Below are 14,751 nucleotides of genomic sequence, written 5' to 3'. Positions count from 1 at the left end.
GTGCCAGGTTGGGTTCTTTTTACCTTTTTAGAAAAATAAAATTTAAACCAGAATTATGTTTTTTCTTCCCCCTCTGCTAAAGCACTTTCTTGACTCCATTTCATTCAAGTGATCCAATGAGGTTTCTTTAAGTTCCAGATGGTAGAAATGGGCCATTTGCTTCTGATTAGCAAAGTAATCCTTTATATATTTTGAGTTTCCCTAAATTTTCTGTGGCTCATGGGTCCCCATTTATCCTCTTTTCTTTTATTCCAGTCTCCTTCTCATAAAACCAAGAGGCAACAGCAGGAGTTAATTGCAGAATTAAGAAGGCGGCAAGTGAAGGATAACAGACATGTATATGAGGGGAAAGATGGTGCTATTGAGGATATTATTACAGGTAAATGACCTTTTTTAAAAATCCTAAACCAGTGGAAATCCCCAACGACCCTACTTTCACTTTTCTGAATTCAGCAGATCATCTTATCATATGTGTCCATTGTGGGCAAGTCCTTCAGTGAGTCTGATTCCATTTCAGTGTTCCCTGTGCAAAATGACTCTTCAGAAGTGCAGTCATGTTTACATAATGTGAATCTCAAGCCCAGAGTATTGCCCATCTATCTGAATTCAGCAGTTTCTCCCAAACTTTGTCCCCTTCTTTCTGACTTCCTCTTATTTTTGAATCATTAATGGGGGTACTTTCATTTTTAGAATGTTTTTCTGTTTCTCTTAAGATTTACCACCACTTCTCCCCTCCACCACCTTATAAAAACTAGAAGAGAAAGCAGATCAGTATCCCAACATGCCTTTGGGGACATTCTTAGGAAGCCTTTCTCCTCCCCTGAGATAAAAGAACTCTGCTGTCATTAGATGAAGAGAAGATTATGCTTTCATTTAAATGCATTAATCCCATGACTAACACACAACTGGAGATTTCAGTCAGATTTGAAAGATTTATCTCTGAGTGGTTCCTGTCAGAATGAGCCCTGCAGATTAATCCATGCTCTCTGTTCATTGCCCCCAGTTTTTAGAGGTTCTCAATTTTCTATATACAAGAAGGAAAGCCCATTTTTATGGTGGGGACTAGAAACTTGGCTTCCTTACTCTGTAGTTTCCCAACTCTCTGGCTTTTGCTTTGATATCAGAAATGCAGCCCTAAAGATAAACATTCCTAGCCAGTGGACTCACAGAAACCTGTCACTTCTGAACCTCTACTCCTTGACCCCAAGTCTTGCAGAAAAAATAAGTAAATGAATCAAGAGGCTTTACTCCTCCTCCAGGATCACTGTACTTAGTGGGGTGGCAAAAATACCTCAAGAGAAGGCTCAGGTGGGATGTCCCAAAAGTTGTAGCAGAGAATAAGCTATTTACATTTAAAAATCGTCTCATGACTTCTGTAAAAACCTGTATATGTATAGTTCAAGCAAAAATTCCTTAAATGCCTATAAAATATGAGGTATCATACTTAGATATGAAAAATATCTTGACAGAAATGAAATGTGCCTATCCTCAAGGAGCTTACATTCTGTTGGAATATATTAGTTGTTCATGGTATGGATGATACAACACTATATTTGAAGTCATATAATTATAGATTTAGAAAGTGAAGATTCTTAGAAAACATATGGCTTAGCCTTCTCATTTTACAGGTGAGGAAATAGAGTCTCAGAAAGGTAAAGTGACTGATTACTGGTGGTACCTCAGATAATTAATTCCAGAGCTGAGATTCAAATCTAGGTTATCACACTGCAAAGGAAAAGGAAGGAAACAAGCAATTTTCTTTTTTTTCCTTTTTTTTTTTTTTTTTTTTTTGAGGCTGGGGTTAAGTGACTTGCCCAGGGTCACACAGCTAGGAAGTGTTTAAGTGTCTGAGATCAGATTTGAACTCGGGTGCTCCTGAATTCAAGGCTGGTGCTCTATCCACTGCGCCACCTAGCTGCTGCCGGAAACAAGCATTTTTCAAATACTAGGCACTGAAGTAAGCACATTTACAAGTATCATATTTGATCCTCATGACAACTTTGGGAAATAGTTCCCATTTTAGAACTAAGGAAATTGGTATAGACAGAAGTTAACTGATTTGTCCAGGGTTGCACAGCTTGTAAGTATCTAAAATTGGTCTTCCTGACCTCCAGACCCAGCATTCTATCTACTGTATCACCAAACAGCCTCCCATTCCACAAGAGCACATATAGTCACTTTACCTCTTTTAGGATATCATTTTGTCAAATGGGAAACTCAGACTAAATAATCATTAATGTCCCTTGTAACTCTAAATCTTATAAACTATATGAACATATATGCACACATTCTGCAGTAGTATCAGATTTCAAAACTATACACAAAGCAGTAAATCATCAAAATGATTTAGTACTGATTAAGAATAGAGAGGTTAATTAGTAGAAGAGATTAGCTACATTCTCTGTAGAGATAAAAGAACACAGAAGCCTAGTGTTTGATACAAAGACTCCAGCTATATATATATATTGAGGTAAGAATTCACTAATCAATAAAAACTATTGAAAAATTATGCATTAGTCTGGCAGAAAGTTGGTATAGACCAGCAGCTTATGCTAAGATAAGATCCAAAAGGATCTATGACATGAAAGGGGTGATATCATAAACAGGTTAGAGGAGCAAGGATCTAATGAAGAGGTAATAAATAGTTCATGATCAAAAAAGGGATCAAGATCAATATTATATACATATATATATATATATAAATATAAAGGACAGTTTTGATTACATAAAATTAAGAAGTTTCTCTAAAACCAATGAAGCTAGAAATTAGAAAGCAAGTTTCTTTGATAAGGACTTAACTTCTGAGATCCATTACTGATTCAAAGTTAAAAGAATAAAAAGCTAGTCTCCAGCTGATAAATGGTTAAACAATGTGAACAGGCAGTTTTCTAAGGAAAAAAATCCAAACTCTCGATAGTCATAAGAAAAATGCTCCAAATCACTAAAGAAATTAGAAAATGAAAAGTAAAGCAAATTGAAATTCCATATCACATGCATTTGCAGAATAGAACTATAGATATTTAAAATTAAAAGCCTGGATTCCCCCCTCCCTCCCTTTAACTCTTTGTCCCTCTTTCTTTGCCTCAGCATTTAGGGACAATACAACTTGATCCTTAGAAAATGTAAGCTCATTGAAAACAGGAACAGGTTCATTTTGGTCTTTATCATCCTAGTATCTAGCATAATGTTTTGTATTTGGTAGATGTTCAGTAGGTATTAAGTAAATGTTTGCTAATTGATTAATCAAAGAAGAGAAGAAGAAGGAGAGAAGGGAGCAATTTTCTTCAATATAAGAGAATCACGGGGGCAGCTAGGTGGCGCAGTGGATAGAGCACCAGCCTTGAATTCAGGAGGACCCGAGTTCAAATCTGGTCTTAGACACTTAACACTTCCTAGCTGTGTGACCCTGGGCAAGTCACTTAATCCCAGCCTCAAAAAAAAAAAAAAAAAAAAAAAAAAAATTTATATATATATATATATATATAAAAGAGAATCACAGCTTATGCTGCAACATGCAATAACTTTGTTAAGTTCAAGAGCCTATTGGTCTTTCATTTTAGCAGCTTTGCCTTTCTAGAACAGTGTACATACAGTTGATAAAATAAATCAAATATAGTTTTGTGATTCATTTGTGGTATTATCAATCATTTTCATTTAGGCAAAACTAAAAGGATTTTTTAAGTGCTCTGATTATAATAGCTGCCTTTTAACCACCTCTTTATCCCCAGTTAGGATTTACAAATCTTCTAGTCCTTATGTAGCTGATCACTATGCCTTTTGTAATCCCCAGTCATTAACAAAAGCACTAACTAATGCAGTGAATCTCTGCTTCTTACTCTGTTCTGTTTTGTTTGTCTTGTTTGGCTGTTATTTTCTATGCAGTGCTGAAGACTGTGCCCTTTACAGCTCGTACCGCCAAGCGTGGCTCTCGGTTTTTCTGCGAACCTGTTCTCACTGAGGAATTCCATTACTAAACTATTACTTTTTCACACCTGATGCTCTTAAAAGGTTGCTGTAGATTTTTGGCCAATTATCTCTATCTATGTGGATATCAAACAGGGTCAGATGACTTGTAAATGGATAGCATGTATCTGATGTCCATGTGGAATTCTGTTTTATGTTATTCCCATGTTGCACGGTCTTGCATTCAGTCACCTCTGAAATCCCCATCATCATTCTCATGATGACCTTCTTCATCTTCATATTCCAGAGCCATTTGGTCTGTGTGACAGAGCCATGGAATAGCAAGTTTTGAAATTGTACCTTATTTAAAAGTATCTTATTGGGAAAAGGGAAGGCTTGGATCTTGGTTTGTGGAGAGGGAGGGGACTTAGAAGAGAAGGCTCTAATTCGGCCGTTTCATTTTATAGATGAAAACACTGAGAGTTAAAAAGGTGGTAAGAATACTTGGATTCAAATAGGGCAATCTAGTTTTAGTGCTGACTGAACCAACCCCTTTTAAAACTTGGGGCAACTACTTAATCTTTCACTTTTTGACTTAACCTCTAAATAAATTGGAATAATACTAATTCCTTCTCCCTTTTAAAGAGGCAATAAAAGAAGAATTTTATATATATTTTAGAAGACAAAATGCTGTGGAGTTATTAAATGTTATTTTTTCCTCACTTTCAAAAAGGGCCAAGTTGAGTTCTAAATTGTGACAGTTCACTTGCTTTCCTAGGCTACTCACCCAGCCTTTAGATAGTTAACTCTGTGGAGTAGATCTGATAGAGCATGGAATAAATGAGCCCCCTCCACCAGAAGTGTGCATGGACTATCAGTGACAATATGTAGGTTCTCTTCTTGCCTTGTGAAAATCATCCAAAACCTTTCCCATTCATCAGAATGTTATGTGTATTGTCTTTCCTGGCTAACCAGCATGTGCATGTAAGAGCATCCTTAGAAGGGGAATAAGATAGATGCCCTCATTATGTCATTTATCATGCCCATCATTTGTGCCCAGTCCCATCCCACATCCAGAATACTCCTGAATCAGGTTCATGATGATTTATTGGATCATAATGTTAGGAATCATGGTCTTATCATCAGAAGACTGACCTTTGGGTGACGAAATCTTTTTAGCTATAGTAACTCATGAAGATTGTTTATAAAAAGTGCAAAGGGGCTGATTTCTAAATTTGTTAATATATTAGACATGGAGTGAGAAAACATGCCTTAAGTGCTTTGCATACTTTGAAAGTACTCATCAAGGGCCAGTTCTGATTGTCCTTTATCCACACCAACCAAATCACTGCTCTTTTGAAATATTGAAGAAGGCAATGTAGGAACAGTGGTGCAAATGAACTACCAGGACATCCCAGGAAACCTCAATATTGTGAGAAACCCTAGAAATGATTTAACATCCCCAAATAACGAACTAAGTCAACTCCAGTATTCAGCCACAGAAGAGATTCTTTGGGATGCCAAATAATATAGGCCAGGGACAATGGATGAAATATATCTGACAAGAAGGAGTAATGATGATGTTAACTCTTTTTTTAGTATACATGTCTGCAGGGTGGAATGGATTTGGAGCTGGGCACATGTGTATTAGGCAGTATTAATGGTTTGAAGAATGCACTTTAACCTGTCCTATGTGTGTTTTCATTTTGTCTTTGATGAAGTAACAAGTGAGGGATGGGAGTGGGGTGGGAGAGGGTAGAGTCCAAATTGTTCTTGCTCTGTAGTAAACTTAACTCACAGTGCTTATTAATCATGTTGGGACTCTAATCTGCTTGGCCATTATTTGCTCTGTCAAGTGAATTTGTTGGATTACTTTCCTGGAGCCAATCTTCAAAGCAGCTTGGAATTGGGTAGTCAGAGATCAAGGGGGTGGGAAAACCATCTCATCCTTTTCTTGCTGTATCTAACCCCAACTCATTGTGGTGACCTTCCACTCTCTTGTTCTGTTGGCTAACCTGCCTGGGATTTTTAAACATTGAGTTGAGTTGCTCGTCATTTTCATCCCATTTTTACTTAACCATCATTTTGTGTTTTGTTTTGTTTTTTTTTTTCTGTTTAGCCTTAAAGAAGAATAATATCACTAAATTTCCCAATGTTCACTCGAGGGTAAGGATTTCTTCTAGCACACCGGTGGTGGAGGATACACAGAGCTGGCAAGCATCACTTTTTACTTAGCTTCCTCCTCTCTCTATATATGCCAGACCAATGACTGTTAATATGACTGAGGGTAATACTGGGGAGAGTCTGTCTCATGAGAAGTCATCTCATCTCACATTCTAAAGATGTGGCCTTTATTCGCTCCTTTACTTTTATAATACTTAAATACTTACTGTGGAGTTTATACTGTGGAGTTTATACCCTCTATAATATGGTGGCTTGGGCGAGAATATTCAATGATAATTTCACTTGCTTTGGGTATAGGGGTTCCACTTGATTCTACCACTTATTTTATGCTTCTGAATTTTTTTTCCTCTCCCAAACTCCTCAGTCTCAATTAAGAAAGAAATGATCATTCCTGGAGGAATTACCTCCAATCCTGTATGGCACAAATTTCTCTGAGAACTTGGGTGATTTGGGCATCAAATGATATATCCAGGCTGGATAAAAGAAAAGATGGGGTCAGCTTTCTTTCCAATTTCACATCACACATTGAAGCTTGAAAACCATTTTTAAATATAATTTTGCCCTAGTGGGGCTTTGAAAGTAGAGAGAGTTTAGCAGGAGCATGGCTGGGTAGATGGATGAGAGTCGGCGTATGTGAGTGTATGTAAGTGTGTGCGTGTGTGTGTGTGTGTGTACATATGTGTGTGCAGGTATGTGTACATTTTGCCTGCCTAACCCCAGGAGACAAGAGGTAGGTGATGGGATACAAAGGCCACAATAAAGTTTTCTTCTAATTTTTTTCTCCTTTGGAAGATTAGTCTTAACTAATCCTACTAGCCATTAGTAAAAGTTACCACAGCAAAGCAAATAGAGGTAATAAAGGATAGACATTTGAAACTACTTCATTCATTCCCCTAATTATCATCTCTGTCCAAAGGTGGTGGTCTAGATAAAGTGCCTGTTTTGTTACATTGTCTGCTTCTGAGCATGTTCCCATAAATTCCTTTTCTTCAGCCTAATAGCCATACTTTCTGATGACCAACCACTTTGACAGGGACAAAGAACCACACACACACACACACACACATACACATATACACACACACACACACATACAACATTGATGATTGATAAATCATTAACTATAGCAAGTCATTGATTAACCAGAATGCTCATCAAAGGATATAGATAGAATTGGAATTTTTGGGGTAACTGAGGATTGATACCATCTCCCAACTTTTTTTTATATCATGCTTTATTATTGACTATCTTTCTAATATGAATTTTAAGCCTTATCTTTGCTATATTGTAATAACTATAATGGAACCTTTCTTTGTTAATTGAAGACATTATAGTATTGTGGATAATCACTGTACAGTTAATAAGAATAGCAATAATGGTGTTGATAGCTAACATTTACAAAGTATTTTAATGTGTATTAGCCATGTTACTAAGCACTTTACAATTATTATCTCATTTGATCCTCATAACAACCCTTGGAGGTAATTATTATTTTTCTCTCTGTTTTATGAGGTTGCTGAGGGAGACAAACAAAGTAAGTGGCCTAGGCCATATCTTGGCCAGAATTTTGTTTTCCCTGAGGCAATTGGGGCTAAGTGACTTGTCCAGGGTCACACAGCCAGGAAGTGTTAAATGTTGGAGGCTAGATTTGAACTCAGGTCAATCTATCTACCAACTAGCTGCCTGCCCCCTTGGCCATTGTTTTTTTTTTTTTAAATACATCCCTAATGTTAATATTTTTCCCCCTTGACCTTTTACATCTCCTAAAATTGATTTCAAAGGAAAATTCAATTTAATCGAAGGTTCTGGTTAATCAAGATTTTGCTAAATATGGTCATCATAAAACTTCAGAGCTAACCAGCTTAAAGAAATCTGAATCCCTCTTGCTATGAAAGGGCAGAAGGTAGGGTTGAGGCAGATTTTAGACCTTGAAGACTTAATTCTATCATGGAACAGACACCTATTTTCCAAGCATCAGCTGCCCCTCAGAATAGAGTGCAGTTTCTCTGTCCAAGTGATTTTTGGGAACTTGGAAAACAAGTATATCACCAGCATGAAAGACTGCTTACAAGCTGAGATGTTTGGATACCACCATGGACTATAAATATTAAAGGGGAAAAGTAACAAATTTTCTTTTTCAGTCACCTTTACCCTCATCACAGTGACTTATGATCAGATTATGTTTCTGGGATTATTTATTTAAAGCATCAACTGTTTCCAGTTGTTGCTACATTTTAAAGTTAGACTTTCTAGCCAGTGACTGAAATCTCCTACTATTTTTTCCTCTCCTCCTCAAAAGCCCACAAACTTACCAGCATTAAAGTAGAACCCGTTCATTTTGTCATTGGCTCACTTAAGCTCGATGAGCTTTTGGCTCTTTGTCTAAATCTTTCACACAAGCTGCTTTGATTGGCTGCCAGCAGAACTTTGTTTTGTCTAGACAGGCTGTGAAGAGCTGCATCCCCCTAATTGGCTTTTCCCTCTTACAGATCTTAGAAACCAGCCGTACAGACGAGCCGATGCGGTGAGGAGAAGTGTCCGGCGACGCTTTGATGATCAGAACTTGCGCCCTGTTAATGGTGCTGAGATAGCCATGTGAGCCAGACCTGCCTGCATGTGTAAAGTGGAGGGTGTACTTCAATGATAACCATGTCTGTGGGAACTCTTCTGGCTACCACTTAATGCAGCCTTGAATAATTATATTCTGAAGGGCCAAAAGGCCTAAAAATTGCATAGGAACTTTAAAAACAAAATTAAAAAGATGGGCTCTCCATTCAACCATAGTAACAAGTGCCTAAGATGAAAGTACCTGCTCAAATTAATCAAAGCAATAGGACTTGATTTGATTGGGTATCTTTTTACACCAATATGTTATTCAGTGTTTTTAACCAAAATGTAAATGTCATGTTATCTTCTTTTCTGTTACCTGCAACTTAATGATTGTCTTATGGCCCACCTTGGTTTCTTGACAGGTTGTAAATAACATACTCGGGTGAGATCTGCTCTGGATCCCTTTTGACTTTTACATGTCAATGTGCTGTCTAATAAGCAATTTATTTTGAGCTTCAAATAGCACTTCTTTCTAGGTTGCATCTCAGAAGGTTTGTTGTTGTGAGGGAAGCCATTCTCAGACTGTTCCTTCCAGTCACAGCCTAAGTCTGTCAAAGACTAAAGAGGATGTGATGACATGTAATTTCATTACACAGAGTCACCCAATCAGTCTTCATTTTTACATATGACTTTTTCTGTGCAATGCCCTGAGGGATGGTTTGAAGGGTAAGACTTGCAATGCTATACAAAATTATGGGAATATCAAGCAAGATATTTATGATACTATGTTCTTCAGAGAGGCAGCTTATAGGTAATATTTATTAATTAGCATCAAGCTATTAACATCTCAGTTATCAGTATTAGGATCTCCAAGAACCATTGAAGTTTAATTCTGAGCACAGTGAACAGTCATGTGCCTTGTCAGAAAGAAGTTTGCTTGACCGTTTGATGAGCATTCAGATCGCAATTTCCACCTGCAGAGTGCTGAGCTTGTTCTCTTTTGACAATCGCATTTGAGGGTTGGTTGGTTTTTTTTTTTAACGGCAGTGAGGGGTGCATTTGACCACTGGATGTAGAGAAATTCCAAAACCTAGTCTGATGCTTCCTTCCCCGGATATTTTAGGGGAAATTGGGAATTGATTTGTTAGGATCATGTGTATTTGGATGAAGCAAGGAAAAGACATATATGCAAAATGAGAATAGAAGGCAAGCCAGGCTCACTCTGCAGGTACAGGGCAAACCATTTGTGCTTTACGTGGCTTCTTCTTGGGCAGGGCACTTGATTTAGTCCCAAGTCAAAACCTGGACTGAAGATAAATTTGTCATTTTGGAAGATAAATCTGCTTCTGGCTTACCTTTTTTGGTAGCATTTCATCAATATGTTAATTGTAAAATTTATTGTATAGTATTTAACCACTGAATTCCTTTTCATTTATGTTGTGCTTAAGTGAATCCCTGGTGAAGGTCTCATTTTCCTTGGATGATGTGTAGTTATATGATAATCTGTTTTTAAATGTACAGATATTTTGCTACAAAATTGGTGCCATTTTTTATGGTTTTTACACCTCTTTAATTCCCACTTTAGTCTCTGGGTAATATTGTAAATATTGTTTAAAAAACTGCATTGGCCTGTGCTATACAATCTGAATGTTATTTTAACTTATAGTTCATTTTTTATATTTAACTACAAGGTCAGTTGAGGGATCAAAGTTGTTACTTTTTTTTTTTTTTTTTTTTTTTTTGCTTAACTTACAGAAAGTTTCATTTCAAACTGCCACTGCTAGCACATCTCCAGAAATGTGTACTCTACATGCTTTCAAAAGAACATGCCAAGATTGTGTGTCTGCTGACACTGATTGGACACTATACCTAAAGAAGCAATGATTTTAGCAATTAAGTGAAATCAAAAATTTTGGCATAAATTCAAATACACAAGTTTTAGACCTTAGTGCTAACATACAAATAAATTTTCATACATGTATTTATTGTTCTACAATTAGAATGGACCATAATGTTGGCATGTTCTTTTTGTTTTGTTTTTTGTTGTAATGGGCCTGCTTCTTAGCAATATTAGAAGTGTTTTATAAAACAGTTCATGTTACTTTTCTGGTCTGTTCATGGCATATGAGCAAATAAAACTATTTACACTACTATATGGCAATGCTTTGTTTTTTATTGGTCAGAATAGTGGGGTAGGGTGCTTTATCATTAGCATCTCACTTCTAGTTTTATGACCTCACATTTAAAAATTGATTCTACCCTGTCTACCTTCAATTCTATTCTGTCACTTGCCTTCCTACTTGTGTCAAACAAAAATATATTAGTATTTTGGTGTTTTGTGCATATGGCAAATTTATGAGCAAAAAACCAGTTCATTCCTAGAAACTATTACAAAGGAGAAAGGAAGCTGATCATGTTATAATCTTCAATGAGTACGTCCTGGTTAATCATCTAAGTGTAAGGTATTACATTTGGTACTGGGGATATATAAAGATGAAAAATGAATCCTTGGTTTTCAAGAATTTTTTACTCTATGGAGGACAGATTCAATGTATTTAGTAAATATAACACGAGTTTATACTATGGAGATGAAAAAATATCAATAATCTAAGAATAGTCAAGGATGCAAAGAATACATTTACCTACGAGATTATTAAAGGCTTCATAGAAGTGGCACAAGGACCTTTACAGGTAAAGAGAAGACTTTTGTTCCTAAATTCAAAGTTTTTTGTAGTCATGACAGGATCAAACTTTAATTTACCTTAATTTAAAAGCTTTGGCAAAGATAGAATGTTGAACATAGCTAGCTAGCATGGTAGTTGGTTAGCACAAAGTTGGAGCAAAATGAGGATTTCAATTAAGACAGTGGCAGTATAAGTATTGTTTTGTTAAGTATGTATGTAAAGGCATTATGGAAAAGACTGGATCTGAATGCCAGAGAGTCACTGATTTTTGAGGCTGGGTGACTGAAAATTTTAGGGCTATCAAGAAAAACAGAAACAGACACAGCTAAAAGGAAAACATGAATTGTGTTGTGGACTTGACTGGGCATTTGGGAGCTGGAGGTCAGAAAAGAGATCAGGATTTATATCAGTAGTATGATCATTTGATAACTGTGGGAAGGATTGAGACCTACAAAGAAAAAATTTAAAGAGAAGATAATCCAAGGAGAAAATTCTAGAGGTACATACACTTTAGATCAGTGGTCCTCAAACTTTTTAAATAGGGGGCCAGTTCACTGTCCCTCAGACTGTTGGAGGGCCAGACTATAGTAAAAATAAAAACTCACACTGTCTCCGCCCCTCAGCCCATTTGCCATAACCAGGCGGGCTGCATCTGGCCTGCAAGCCTTAGTTTGAGAAGCCCTGCTTTAGACTGTCAGAAAATCAATTCTTCACAAAGAGTAGTTAAGTAAAAATAGAACCATTAGTGTAGTGCCTCCAAAGAGGAAAAGATATCCAAAACATGAAGATTGTTTTATATAAATAAGACCATCACATTTGGCAATTGAGGGTCTTGTATGAATGAGAAATTTCTGCCCTTCCCTCTGTATTACTTAAATTTCTCTAAAATTTATGACTTCTTCCTCTCCCTCTGTATTATTTAAGTCACATAGAAAAGGGTTAAGGAGAATATCATGGTATGACAAAAAGGTTACCATATGAGAACAAAAAGATCTTTATTTTTAAGGGACATGAAGACAGTCTAAATAATTCAAATGATTATAGTACAGCCATTTAAGCTAGGATGTAATGTTTAAAAATTGCTCCATGAAAAGTCTGAGATGATAAACAGCACCTCACATTAAAGGGTCACCAGATCCTCTCTTAATCTAGGGTTTCCTATTTCCCGTTTTTATTGATTAAAAAAAAAAAAAATTCTACATCTGAGGACATCTTACACCACACATTGACCTGTCCAGGGGAAGAGTTATTTTTGAGGCAACTAAATTTTCACAAAACTTCGAATTCGCATTTATAATCAAATCCAACTATACACAATGTTAGTCTAATCATTTAACAGTAGCTAAAATGCACCTGAATTTTACTTCCTGTCATCTTAAGTTTAGCCATACTTCATGTTCATGCTTGCTTGAAGAAATATCCCAATAACAAAGGTCAGCTTCTTGCCCTTATCACAAAACAGCACTAATTACTAAATACAGTTTAGTGGAAGTGAAATTGTAAAGAAAATAATCCCAAGTTCCCCACAAGTTGCCATTTATTTCAGCACTCTGGGCCTGAGTTTCCTTTCTTGTAAATTCAGTTTTAATGTTTACAGTTAGTGTTTTTGTTCATTCAGCTTTAGGAAAAAGAAAAAAACCAAATCCATTGAAAAAGTGATAGGTAGCACACAATAGCTACCTATGAAGACCTTTGAGAGAAAAAAAGACGCATTATCTACTTTAGTAAAAGTTGCAATACCTTTTTCTAATAAATTATTTTTATTTACAAAAGGTCTAATTTTATTTAACAACTATGAGGCTTTTTAATTAATTACATCAGAACAATATATAAACAGAAAATTTGGCAATTACAAACACAGAAAATAGAAACCACTCTTTCCCATTAACTCAGCCTTTTCTTTAAAGCAAGTCCTCAATTTAATCAAGTGAGACTACCACCTATCTAAAGGGGGGGTTGTTTGCAAAACAAGTTTAAAACAATCACATTCATATCCCCAGGGAACAACAGAAAATAGATGCTATCAGTAGGAATGGCTCAGTTTGCTTTTTAAAGGGTCATTTTGAATCTGGTCCAGTTTATTATGTATGGGCAGCTACATAAGTCATTCTGGCTGCTTGGCTGATCCTACAAGCCACCTCAGGTTCTGCCTTACCAAGTCATGTGTGGTATTGGCAGTCAATTCATCACCAATATTATATTGCTTATGTAGCACTATACTGCGTCCTATGAAAAATTATAAAAGACAAAATACCATTAAAAAAAACAGACTGGATATAAAAGGACTCATTAATAGCCTAATATTTCATATCTATACAGGGAAAATAAATGGAAAAATGAAGGGATGATGGTAATAAAAACATTCTGTAAAATTCCCTTGTGAATTGGGCACGTGAAATTTAGACCTCCAATTTTTTCTGATTTTTTCCACATCATGTTTTGGAAAAACTTCCAATTACTTCTGGAGCTTGAACTCGATGGGTGGATTTTGAGACTTGGCTGAGCTGGTTCACTGAAAGAACCTGGAAAATGACTTGATTTATATTTCTATGGTATGATGAAAGCAGTATAGGGGAAAAAAATCACGGGTATTTTGAGAAATTCCAAGTTTGGAATCCGTTCCTATTTTTTTTACCCAAACATAAGGTAGCAAGAGTTAAGCATTATTCTCATTAACTGAATTAACAGTCCAGAAAAGAGGGTAGAGCAAGTAGACTATTTTAAGCCAATGCTCCTAACCAAGGTAGTATAATAGTGCACATATTTGGGTATAAATATGGTTTAAATTACTGAGTAACTTAAATGAAAGCTAGATGAATATAAATTCAAGTCAAACTAACTTAATCTTAATGAAAAAGTTTGCATACTGCATTAATAATTTGAAATGAGGACATTACTAGATGTTATGATGGATATTTTTCCCTTCTGCAAAATAAAGTGAAATGTTATCTATTCCAGTGAATGATATACATGATGTTGACACGTACTAGAATGTACTTGTGTATTTATGTATTGCTGGTATTGGAGAAGCATCCCTGGTGGGGGAAAAATATTAGGCCTTTATATTCAGGCAAATAAAAATTTCTCTATCAAGCTGAAACCAGAAAGAATGTGCTTCATCCTACCTTAATTTCATTTTGCTGCAAAACTGTTTCCTACATAATCCATATTTTACTTACATTATGCTCTTTAAAAATCCTGTTCTAAAATAATTCAAAACTTAGTCCTGTCTTCATCATTTGATTAAGAAAAGTATTTTCTTACCAAGTTCACTAAAAATAGTCAAGACTCAATCACTATGTGTGAAGAGACTTTTTTTTCCCTTTTCATATTCAGTTATAAAATTACCTATCCAGCATTGAGAACTCTTAATAGCTGGAAGGAATTTTTAAAAATATTGGAAGATTAGCTCCCCTCCACCCCCATTTTA

The 14,751-nt window shown here is 36.0% G+C and overlaps 1 protein-coding gene across 1 annotated transcript in view; it reads left to right on the top strand.

Annotated features, from left to right (window-relative positions):
• The window catches only part of FMNL2 (formin like 2), a 362,363-nt gene extending 351,576 nt beyond the window's left edge, over positions 1-10,787 (top strand). The window contains 2 exon segments of the mRNA XM_074303437.1: positions 256-379; positions 8,577-10,787. Of these exon segments, the coding sequence (XP_074159538.1) occupies positions 256-379; positions 8,577-8,686 (234 nt within the window). The 3' untranslated portion in view covers positions 8,687-10,787.
• The last annotated feature ends 3,964 nt before the right edge of the window (positions 10,788-14,751 follow it).

The sequence above is a fragment of the Sminthopsis crassicaudata genome, chromosome 3, assembly GCF_048593235.1.
Source record: "Sminthopsis crassicaudata isolate SCR6 chromosome 3, ASM4859323v1, whole genome shotgun sequence".
Classification (NCBI taxonomy): domain Eukaryota; kingdom Metazoa; phylum Chordata; class Mammalia; order Dasyuromorphia; family Dasyuridae; genus Sminthopsis; species Sminthopsis crassicaudata.
Note: the sequence above shows the minus strand (reverse complement) of the source record. Positions and strands in the feature narration are given on the sequence as shown.